The 12,507-nt window shown below is 39.7% G+C and overlaps 1 protein-coding gene and 1 pseudogene across 2 annotated transcripts in view; one reads left to right on the top strand and one right to left on the bottom strand.

Annotated features, from left to right (window-relative positions):
- Positions 1 to 6,962: 6,962 nt before the first annotated feature.
- Positions 6,963 to 7,946, top strand: LOC149106835 (adenosine receptor A2a-like). The gene has a single exon (XM_089297391.1). The coding sequence runs from the start codon at positions 6,963 to 6,965 to the stop codon at positions 7,944 to 7,946; it is 984 nt and encodes a 327-aa protein (XP_089153517.1).
- Positions 7,947 to 9,289: 1,343 nt separating this feature from the next.
- LOC110054845 (uncharacterized) overlaps positions 9,290 to 12,507 on the bottom strand; it is a 9,735-nt pseudogene continuing 6,517 nt past the window's right edge. The window contains exons 7-10 of the transcript XR_016209954.1: positions 12,155 to 12,489; positions 11,602 to 11,787; positions 10,302 to 10,511; positions 9,290 to 9,697 (exon numbers count right to left, since the gene is read on the bottom strand). The product of XR_016209954.1 is annotated as an uncharacterized LOC110054845 (transcript). The remainder of the gene's footprint in view (positions 9,698 to 10,301; positions 10,512 to 11,601; positions 11,788 to 12,154; positions 12,490 to 12,507) is intronic.

The following is a 12,507-nucleotide window of genomic DNA, read 5'->3' as shown; positions in this document are numbered from 1 at the left end:
TTTAGTCTCTTTTGTAATGAGAATGCATGCAAAACAGGCAAAAGTGTACCAAAAGGCGAAGATACTTCTTCGTGAAGATTGTTTAGCAAGGTTTTTATATCCATGGCCATGGTTTAAACTAGAAAATAACAGTGCAGGTGAAAACGCCTTTAACAACGCAGGTAATGCGTGCTCATCCGGGATACTGCGTTTATCAGACAAATAGTACTGCCTAAAGATCGTATGCGTCACATGGCCCAATAACGACAGGTGATAAATACTGTCCAATCACGTAGCAATATCAGACGTGGATGACGGATTTTTTTATTTCTTAGAATGAGTTCAGACAATACTGAAGTCTCATAGTCTTTGAAGCGAAAATAATCACTGAATTAATTTTGTTTCAGCAGGCGATCGTTATATCTTTATGTTTATCTTACTCTTTTAGTCTCTTTTGTAATGAGAATGCATGCAAAACAGGCAAAAGTCTACCAGAAGGCAAAGATACTTTTCATGCAGATTGTTTAGCAAGATTTTTTTGTCCATGGCCATGGTTTAAAGTAGAAAACAACAGTGCAGTTGAAATCGCACTTAATAACGAAGGTAATGGTCGGTCATCTGATATCCCATTTACCACTGAGACTAATAATATTGACCAATCAGGCAGCGTTATTTGACACTGTTGATAGATTTTTGCTTTGTTAGAATGAGTTCAGACTAAAAATTTCTGAGAATCGTGATCAGGTTGACCTTTGTCGCAAAATTATTAAAGGGCTGTCAACAAATGAGTTTTGTATTTTAGTAGTGTTTGATATCTGTTGACCACACTATTTTAATCTCCATCGTGATAAAATGTGTACTACAAATACGCGAACACTTTATCGAAAAGCTCATCAAGATGCGTTCAAATGAATTTGCCATTATCTCTTGAGGACAAGTCCTCAATGAGTTATCCAGGCTCTTTCCCATCTTATTAAAATCAGGGCCTTAAGCTGCTTTTCTCAAGTGAAGTCCTCTCCAGAGCTCCTCACCACCATGAAAAAAAATTAGTTCGACGCTTTTTCCCGTATACGACAAATTCGCGTAAGCCCATGCCACCTCGGTTACAAAAAAATGTAGGCAGAAGAAAAATACGTAAAACTGAATTTTTGAATTTTTGTCGCAGTTTCTATTGCAAAACTAATGGGCCCTGCACAATATTCACGTCTTCATCTGAGATTTTTTTTTTGCGACTGGCGACCATGGGCTCGATCATAACTGGTGATAGAAGACCGAAGACCTCGTTATTGATAACTGCAGGACTTTTGATAATTGAGAGTGATGTCCCTTTAGGTACACCTGTTTAAGCTGAAAAACCCATCATCAACAGTATCGTCATATGACAGCATCGTCATAGCTCCAGTATTAAACAATTTCTACTATGAACATGTCATGCACCGGAATCTGGGCATCAGGAAACGTTCAACACGGTTGGCACGTCTTACGCTAGGTCTACGATCGTCCCGTTACTCTAGACTCCAAAACAACGCGTCAGATGGTGTTACCTCACCGGACGTTATTGGTGAGCTAAACAGCTCCCTTATCTGTGCACAACGGACCGTTGAGCGTGATGCCCTCTTCGTTACGCAGCAGCTAACTCCTTCCTGGTCTCCCGTGAAATCGGTGTTCGTCCCGCCAAATGTCATAGATCATAAATTACGGTTCTTCCGCCAAGCGCACACTTCAAATAAATAAATAATAATAATATTTATACAGGGGGCGATCTCACATAAAGTGGTTTTCAGAACGGCCCTGTGAAAAATTTTATAAAAACGTAAAAGCTATACAAAACAATGCTACTTAAACGCAAAAGATACGATATAAATAAAATATGATAAAATTAAGGCATGCGTTCAAGTTTCTTTTTAAAAAGTAAAATAGATCTAGTTTCCTGTATTTCAAGACTTAAAAGGTTAAAATCGAGAGCTCCTTGGTGCGTGATTTTTTGCTTTGCCCAGTTTGTTTTGGGAGCAGAAAGGTGCAGATTCTTGCGCTGGCGGGCATCATAATGGTGAATGGCATTATTTTGTCTAAAATTAAAATTAAAATCGATGATTTTGTGAAGGCATCTAAAAATAAAAACACATCGGTGAAGGTGCCGTCTGTGACCTTAGTGATTCCACTCTAGTTCCTCAAGAGCTTCGGTGGCAGAGGAATATTTTAGTTTGTCTAAAATTAATTTCCCTGCCTTGTTTTGTTGTACTTGGAGATCGTTCATCAGCTGAGTGTTGTTTTTGTCACCCCATATAATGTCACCTTAGTCAAAACATGGAAGAATTAGGGGGTGATAAAGTCCAAGTCGCTGGTTAGTCATATTTACAATGTTTTTTTCTGTGCTCATTCCAAGACAGATCTTCTCTTAGTGTCTTAGTATTTGAATGTATTGGCATGTTAAACTGAGAGGGCTTTCATTGATCTTAATGGAAGCAGTATTTAAGGACTTTAGACAAAGAGTGCTTCCAAATAAAACATATCTTGATTTATCGCAATTAAGGGTGAGCAGATTAGAATGTAATCATTGTGAAACAGTTTTTAAGTCTATATTCAGATAGGTCTCGACGTCCTGGGCTGTTTTGGCAGAATAGTAAATTAGGGTGTCATCAGTATAGAGGATGATTTTGCAGTGTCTGAGACACTGGGGAAGGTCGTTGACGTAAATGTTAAATAGTGGCGGTCCAAGTATGCTGCCCTGGGGTACTCCAACTTAGATAGGCTTGGGACACGAGAGACAAATCAAGCATTGGCATAAATAATCCTCACTGTTCTGCAACCTAAGCCGAACAGTCATGTCTACTCGGTTCAATATTGCCTCTAACCCTTATTCCGAGATATTGTGGATCCTTGATCCCCGGCTGGTAGGCCTAAACAAATTCTGCACGGCAACGTTTGAACAACTTTCACGATTTTGAGCAATTTTTTCGACTTTGAGCAACTTTTAGGAGAGTGAGCAACTTTACAGCATCTTTTCTAAAAGCTATCATATTTTTGGCATATTTTCGGCATATTTTCACTATTTCGAAATCACATTCATAAGTAATTGATATTTTTACACGTTTTCTTTGGAAATTTTCACGAATTTCACCAGAAACTCTCTTGCGTTTTGATCGGTCTCTTGTGTTGATAGATTCCAAATATGGATATGCCGGACGTGACTCCATTTCCAGGATGGGTATCCCATGTTAATATTCCAGTTATGGTACAACCAGCTCAAAAATGGCGCTTTCGTCTGACAATGAAGAATCCAATGAAGAACAACATCAAAGAGATCCAATCCAGGCTGCAATTGAAAATGGTGCAGAGCTTTCGAAGCCTGAAAGGGTTTCATCTCCCGAAAGCGTAAAGTAGTCGTGAACAAAGGCAAATACAAGTCAAGTCGAATGCAAAAGTCGATGAGCAAAACCTCTGTTTATGACCGAATCAAGGAATATCCTAATCAGCATCTCATGTGTGTCAGTAGACAGCTGCGGTGCAAACCGTGTCACGAAACCCTTGCAGTCAAGGAAAGCACTGTTCAGAAACATGTGGAGTCCAAAAAAACGCAAGCAACTATAAAAAATTTTTAAGCAACTTTTGCGATTTTAAGCAACTTTTGAGCATCTTTTGGGGATATTTTTGAGCAACTTTTCAACATTTTTTGAGCAGAATCTGTCTAGGCCTACCGGCTGGGCTGCTCCTAGACATTTCTATCAAATCATAAGACGCATTGCCTCGATTACAGGAAATCCTCCTAAGAATCCTTCCCAACGTGTGACCGGCCAAACCTATTAGTTTTGTCAGCTTCGGTACGTTCTCGCTGTTGACAGCGTCTATACTCCACCGCACCTAGCTCTACCTTTAGGATGACCCACCTTACTCCAGATAGCTGTAGACTCCCTCCCTACACGATCGTTGATACCGATAGGTGCAGGGACATTATGCATCTCTCTTTGAAAGCCACCAAAATTATTGATCGTTGCTTTCAGCAGCCTTCTTGTCTTGCGGGACCACAAATTATGCAAGCCTTCCCATGAACTCATAGTTGCAGCCTATTTTGTCATAAATGGTTTACTACCAGCCCTTTACATCCGATCCATCCATCCGTCAAAGTATCAAATAAAGCGTCTTTTCTGTAGGTACTTTGTCACCGTAGGTTACGACAAAGCAATCGATCTATTGTGTTCTTTCCGTCACACCTGTCAGTTATTTCATTTGTAGCTGATGTTGCCAAACGGTCGACAGTCGATCCTAGTGCTAAGAGAAACTATGTCGTTCTTGTTTGACAGCGTGAAACACGATGACCTCTACGATACCATCACAGTTGGTTTCCGCGTTCTTTGCTCCATGGTGGGGTGAGAATATCAGTTCGCAGCGACCAGTTTCTTGTTTATATGAGGTCCCCACGGATTCAATCTTGTTCTTCCACGGGATTAATGTGGAGATTGGTAGGGTCAACAATCCGAGCAAGAAATCTATGAATAAATGTGGAACTTCTGAAGTTGTCTCCTCCGGCTGAAAGTGCGAGTGCAAGTAATGGTCACTGACCCTTGCATTAAAAAAAGGCAATGAATATGAAATCTTCTACGACGCGATGACCTCTCGCCTCATAGTTGACGGAAAACTCGTCCATTTTGAACATTTCTAGATCTAGTAGAATCACCGGTACAAACGAGGTAGTGGCTTAAATGTTGTACAGCCTCCATATAACAGCCTTGTCATACACAACTCCTTTCTGTATAAGATTGCCCACATGTGGAACCAGTTACTGAGCTATCACCAAATCCGCGACCACTTTGGCACAATCTCGTTCTCGTTTAAATGATGTGGAGTTTACAGGATGCCAGTGTATGAACTGTATTTTCTAACTCAAATTTTTAATGTTAGGGCTAGTTGCTCCTAGGAATATTTTATATTTAATCAGTTCTGAATTTATCTTAGCAAATATAGTAATTGTAAACAGTAATGTTAGGTTTGCGTTTTTGTCATGAGCCCCTGGCTCGGGAGATTGGGCAACCACACCTTACGTTTACTGACGACTTAAAATAAAGTTACTTAACCTTACCTTACCATACCAAAGCTCAGGTGCATCGTCGCGAGGAGTTTACATTTACTGTCTCGTATGGGGACTGTGTCGTTAAGGGTTAAATACTGTAAAGGGTGAAAAGATAAACTCAGAAGGCATCAGTGGCGTCACTAGAAACACTTCCTTCAGCTCCTGGAATTCACTAGCTTATTGTTCCGCCTCAGTCTAGCTATACTCTGGCTATGTCCGAGTATTATCCACTGACTCCTTCTCCGCGAGGTCTTATCCTCGGCCCTCACGACTTCTTTCCGTTAGATTCCGAAGATGATGCTGACCTTGACATTCTGGCTTGCACCTTCGCTGAGGTATACATGGCCTTCAGCCTGGAAAATACGCCGGGTTAAACATCCTGTTCATGATGCCAGCATGGGAACCTCCGCCGGTATCTTCAGCCATCATCCAACCATCCCGTACTGTAGCATTTGGCCCAGTGACTATTCTGTGCCCATCTAACGCACCTACTGAGACCGCTGATGTTGTTCTGCTGAGACGATCAGGCCGCCAAAGGAGTGCTCCATTTTGTTGCAATGATGAACAAGCGATTGATATACAGAAAAATGGAGTGGCTTAACTAGAACAACAAATGACGGCAAGCTATGCGCCTAAAACTCAACTCAGAGGAACAAAAGTAATAATGTCTAGACGTCCCTTCGTCCTATTCTTCTTAAAAAACCTTTATAGTGTCAAAAAGGTGGACTTCAATGCGCTATGCATCCAAGGGACACCGGCCAAACAAAAGCTAACTGGACGATCTTAGCCATGCATGAGAAATCGCTAATCTAAATTCTGGCTAGCTTTGAAATCGTTTAGAAGCTTCAGTCAAAGTCGCTGTCACGGTGTCAACATCAGTCTAAATACCTACGAAATCGCTAACTTATTAAACAGTCACTAAATTTTGGGACAGCCTGAAATCGCTTTATTTAGCTAAGGCAATGAAAATTGCAACAAGGAGTGCAAAGGCCGGTCAAAACAGCGACTTACAGAACAACTATATGGAATATGTTCGAGTAGAATAGCGATCTCTTTTTTACAAGCCATCAGGCAAAACTGGTCTGACCACTTTCATACAAGAGAGTTTTTATTATTCCAGTTCCTGCGAAAGAAAGGCGTGAGCTTCGAGCCGACATGAATGTTACACAGTTATGACGTATTTCTCCAGTAAGGCAATCAGAGCCAGTATACAGATCCACAAGAATTATCTTCAAGATGAAAGTTTTGGTTTCAAAACGCTGCCCTGTCACGTACCGGGGAGAAAATCCAGAGCGGGGGAAAAAAACTTGTTTTCTCGGATTATCCTGATTTTAAAGTCTGAAGGAGAGGAAAACTTGAAATTTCACCTGACACGAAATATAAAATTCAATTTTGAATAAAATGCAATTGAGACACCAAGCTGGAGCCTTTATTTCCAGAACAATTATCGCGTTAACAAAGGCTCTCCAACCTTCATTAATGGCCATGAATGGAGCCAATCACAGCGTGTGGGAAAGCGATCCATATATTGTAAAGCACATTTAGCACAATTGATCAACAGGGTTTATAAACTGATCAGCAAACAGGTGCTATTATTAAAATGCTAAACAAAGAACATCACACATCTGAAGCGTTAAAAAACGCTTGACCAAAATTTTGTTGGCGTCGGGCTAACTGATATATTGTTTTTTTACTTGTCTGTTAACACGTTTTCGTTTGGTCACGATCACATGCCTGAGGGTATCAGTAATTAAGAAAGCCATTGACGTACTCTGCAACAGCTGCACGCATATATTAATAAATATTTGAGTAAAAACGCAATAACTTCAAGTGATTAGAGTTCTTTAAGAATTAAAAGATCAGAATTACACGTAAGCTAACGGCTAATTCAAGAACACACAGAAAAACAGAAAAAATGAGTAACGAGAGCCAAGGTGACGCTTCGTTTGTCGACCAATTGGGAAAAACTGTATTTATCGCGTTCATGGCTTGTATCTCTCTAACAGGAGCTTTGACGAATGCAATGGTTATTTTTTCGATATTTACCAACCAGAACTTAAGGACGAGGACAAACTACATCGTTCTCAGTTTGGCCGTTTCCGACTTCTTTGTCGCTACTGTTGCCATTCCACTTCGATTGCTGGGAGATTTGGTTTCATGTGACGTGGTCGTGGCTTTCACGATTTTATTTGACGGTCTGTCACGACTGAATATTGTGCTGCTAACGTTTGAGCGATGTATTGCGGTGAGATTTCCATACTGGTATGAAAGAAACGCGTCAAAAAGAACAGTTTTAATTGCAGTCGCTGTTTGCTGGTGTGCAATGGGAATATTTGCCATTTCTCTTATCAGCGGTGTTGGCATTCGCCATGAAAAAGATGAGAACACTGAAGAACTCGTGGCAAAATCATCCACAATTTGTCTTTTATCAACTACACTTTCCCAAGCTGCTGTCATAACTTTTACAATAGCATTCTGCTCAGTTCCAATCTTGGTAGTTGTTCCCATAAACTGTTATTTGATAAAGGTAAGTCATCGACAAATGAGGACAATCCACGACTTGCATATGAGCGTGGAAGTTAACTTGGACCAATCAAACGGCACACGAGTACAGAGAGATTTTACAGTAGCACAGAAAAAAATCGTGAAGATGGTGGCGGTGTTGGTGTGTTTGTTCCTCATCCTCGTCGCTCCTATAACAGTTATAGATCTTATTGAGACATTAGGCAAAGTTTCTATCTCACCTTACTTGTCTACAACTGCTGTGTGTATGATATACCTTAATGCAGCTCTTAACATGTTTGTCTATGCCGCCTTCAACACGGCTTTTCGAGAAGCTTTTCACAGGATATTTGTACAAATTAGAACATTTTTAGATCGGCATAGCTGCTTCAAATAGCTGAAACAATGTAGACTGCAAAAAACAATAGTTTTTTTCCTCCAAATTTTCTCTTGAAGAAGAAATGGCAATTGCTTTGAAGACATTTTACGCAGAAATAAGGAAAAATTCATTGACTTTTACAATTCATAAAATTCGATTCGTTTATTAGCGGAAAACGTTGCGAAAATCGTTCGGCATGTTTTGAATTTTGCATACTAAACTTAAGTACAGCTTATCTATTTTAGAGCCGTGGGAATATTCCAAATGAGTAACAGAAATTATTATTGAATTCGGTTCTGGTGAGATACGACTGAACAATTATGCAGACCTCTGTGAGTGATATCCGCTAAAATCTGCGGCTCGGGCGGATATAATTCTCCTTCTCTGCATAATTCTTCATATCATACTCAGCATCATCCAATAAATATTTAGAAGTGGACCTGTCAATCATGCAATACTTATAATACTGAGTTACTGTCGGCTGTGGTTGGCTATACATCAAGTAAATACGCGTGCGAGCTCTAGGGTGGCTTATACCTGTTATTAGAAGAATTCTGATAGTGTACAAATGCAAATGGTGCAAAATGTTTGGTTGAATTATTGCATACTGTTCTTAAACAATTAGATATTTTTAAAACAATTAGATTGACTATGATTTCATGCAAGATATCTAGGAGGTGACAGTTGAGAATTTTTACTTGACAAACCTCAGTAGAATATATGTTCTTAAACTCCCCTTGCCATCTTTTTATTAAAACACTTAAAAATTGCTGAACAAGAAGCCTTCAATGGTTTTAGGTCACTTTTATAGCACTTGATCAGTTAAATCTAAAGAAGAAATAAAAGGGGAAAACAAATTGATCCTAACGTATTGAGCTCCACATCTGATCAAAAATTTTCGACAAACAACATGCTCCAAACCAAACGGAGCCAAGATGTTGGCTTGCTCTACAATCACTGCAAGATGTACGTGAACACCTGAAATAACCAAGAAAAGGTAATGAATCAAAAACATTTTTCTTTTATAGCGAAAAAAATACTGCGTCGGTCGAGCAATGAGAAACGGAACATTTTATGAGAATAGCCTGAGGAATACATCTTCATTTCTCAAATGCATTGAATTTACTATAATCTAACTAAGAAGGGAACACTTAAATATTCCACTAATTGAATCCTCATGTACTTTGTTACTGAGACACCTTTTAAAATATTAGCGATCTAGTGAACTCCGCTTGTGAATTCTACTGTATTATTTGATGCCTTCCCTCGCAGCTTTCCCCATCAGTCTAACATAAAACCTACCCGGGAGGCTGTTCGTTTTTCCGTCGCGGTTGAAGAGTAAACGACAGCAACAATCACAATTCCACATTCATATATGCGCTTTTATTCGATAATCTCGTATTTCAGTTATGAGCTTATTGGACAATCATCGATTATTTTGCACACAAACGGAAGCTTCTTCGTGTTAACTTTAGCCTCCCACGAGCCATCAGATTTCATTGAGACATAATTCTGATCATCTGTTACATCTGGTTCCCAGTCCCCGAAATCGACGTCAGTGCCATCGAACCAAATCCAGGGTCTGTTCTGCACAGTCCTTCGTTTTAAGCCAATCCACACACGAGGGTTATTTCCCATCTTGCTCTTGACGATGTTGTTTTTCTGTTGACTGTGGATGCTGACCAGATGCCCATTTTTCTCCGCACACTTTCTTTCTGCAGTACGCGCCATCACAGGTTTGTTGACAAACACGTATTTTACGAAATCAGCTACAGATGAACACGAGAAGGAAATAAAAAAGAAACTGAATTAAAAAGAAAGAAATAAGACTGAAAAGAACGTCAAGACATTAGCTGCTAGTTATTTGCGTAAAACAACAAAAAGAACTCCCAATGGACACGCTCCCAGTTTCACTACAGTGTTTGCAAGCCCCGGAGGTCCTGGGCTCGAATCCGCTGGCGTCTTTCATTACCTTAGTTGTATTATAAATGTGAAGAGGATCTCGTTCTTTGGCGGAAAAAAAGTTTGCCTTTCAGTCTGTTTCATCGTACGTCCGTGAAGAGAATTTGCTGGCAAATGAAGAATAAAAATAAAAAATAAAACGCGACAATAGGTATTCCTCAAATTTTATCACTTTGTAATTAATAACGTTTTCAAAATTCAAGTTTTAATACAAGCACAACGAATTAAATTATTCCCATATAAGCACACCGACGTGTTTGCACATTTAATTTGGTTCACTAAATCAAAACCACAAAAATTTCTCAGTCACGAGGAGTGTCAAAACTGACTACAAAGAGGTCTACAAAAGTTTTTTTAAATTTTTACCAAGCAGCCCGGAACATATGAAGTCACTTTCTTTATTATACCAACCGTCATTCATTTTTTCGTAGTAGCAGTAATTTAATTCCAGTTCGTGATCAAGCGTTGTTCCTGCCGGCTTTACTTTACCAGTGATGGTTGAAGGATATTCCTGTCTTATAAACTTGTGAAACACGGTTCGAAAACTCAACTGTGTGTCCTTTGCTCCACACACTTTTTGGCATGGGTTTCCAGCAATGTTACTAAGTATGAAGGGATTGTCTGGAAAATTAAGCCAACAACATTAGACTTCAACTTCAACGTTCTTTATCGTGCACTATTTACAGCGTTTACGTTAGTTTGATAAATATAAAAATATAAAAATAGAATTATTTATTACATATGATTAGGGTTAAGACTAAAAAGATATGTGCGTGGCCGCCAGATTAACCATTGGCTTTTGAGCTAGTTACCGCCATGTTAAGCTAAATGCGATAGTAACAAGAGTATATTTCAGTTGTTTTAGGAGGAGAGATGCGATGTCTGGGCCCCAAGAAAACTTTTCCGCGCTTGCATTTGAGATCCATGTGTCTTAAGTGGTCTAAAAGTTAAGTGCGTGTTTCGTTTATTTTTGTATCAGCTTAATTCTCAACTCCCCCTTTCCGTACCAATAGTACTCTTCCTCAAAATCCTGAGAGATGCCGACGCACGATGAATATTACCCATTATAATCCATCACATATTTTCGCTCGTGCGCGATTGGACTAAACACATCACGTGACCGAATATTCCCGAGCTAAAACTGGGGGATATCCGAGATTATTTCCCAATTTTCAAAACTGCGCGCGTTGCGAAAAAGATTCGAAGGATAATAAACACAATAGCCTCCCTTTGAGGCGAAAATATGCTCGGATATTTGTCCTTGGACATTAGCTGTTCCTCGAAGCTCAAAGTTTTCCTCGAGCTACGTTCTTGGAAAACTGTTCGCTTCTCGGAACAGATAATGTCCGCGGACAAATATCCTAGCATATTTTCGCGCCAAATGGAGGCTATTGTTTATTTATGCCACTTTTAGTTAATCTGACAATGTCAGATAAGTATTGCATGGTAATCGTGTGAATGCAAGTGAAATTAAGGATTTACCTTGGGAGTGATATTGAAAATTCCCTCAAACTTTTTACTAGCCCTTAGGCTCTGGTAAACTTTGAAAGACTTTATAAACATTACGAGTGGTGTAAATCCTTAATTTCATACCTTTACCCACTTACTATATGACTGAGAAAGTTACGAACGCGCCCTCCTTATTTTGCACTGCGATGATTTTTTCCTGTCACATTATTAGGAAAGAAAACATTTAGTAAAGAAACCTTACCGATTGGTAAATGCATCCCTTTGGTGTAAAACGCATCTTGCCGGCAGCAGTAGGTTATCACCATATACTCACGGTATACGTATTCGCCATCGGGAAGTTCGCCACGTCTTTGGGGCGCCTGCCGTTTTTATCCTGGAAAATCTTCTCGTCCCTCGTCATTCCACTTCACGTAGGCTGTCTCAAAATCTGCCGATTGAATATTCATGAGTATTATTCAATTGTGATTGATTTGCCTAGCCAAAAGTCGCTTAAACAAGATCTTCAACCTTCTGTAAGCAGCACACAACTCAGTTAAACTTGAATGCAGCTGCTAGCTGTCCTACTGTCGTAAAAACCAAAGCCAAAGTAATCTCTCTAGACAACCGCAAAGGATTTAGATAAAGGACAAAACTCGAAGTACATACATGGTAGATGACGGGAAGCGCAGATTGAGAAGCGTCTGCAAGTGAGTCATTTGTCTCTGTTGCAAATTACTCTTAAGAATAAAACAAATAAAAGAAAAGAAAGAACAACAACAACACCAAATACAAGAGCAATTAAAGAATAAACTTACTTGGAGGACATTTTCCTTTACCAGGATCAGTACTTTTTCTAAGGATGCAATATCTGCCAGGCGGCCACTGGGGACTGAAGTACTCACTGCTAGGGCCTTCTACCTTACTGCAGAATGAAAATTTAACTCCAAGGTCATCACGGTAACCTTCAAATCCAATCATACTCAGAGATTTCGCCGAGGGCTCAGGCCAAAAAAATCGATTCCGTTCTTTCACACTGCCATCAATCCACTGGAACCCAGTCTCTTGTGGAAAAACATGGGCGCCATTTTTCTTAGCGATATAAAGTGAATAATACCCTGTAGGCCAGCCAGTCGGAGCTTCATGGGATTATCTGCATAGAAATAAATAT

The sequence above is a fragment of the Orbicella faveolata genome, unplaced genomic scaffold, assembly GCF_042242905.1.
Source record: "Orbicella faveolata isolate gen_17 unplaced genomic scaffold, um_ofav_v1 contig_3, whole genome shotgun sequence".
NCBI classification, from domain to species: domain Eukaryota; kingdom Metazoa; phylum Cnidaria; class Anthozoa; order Scleractinia; family Merulinidae; genus Orbicella; species Orbicella faveolata.
This window is presented reverse-complemented; position numbering and strand designations above follow the sequence as displayed.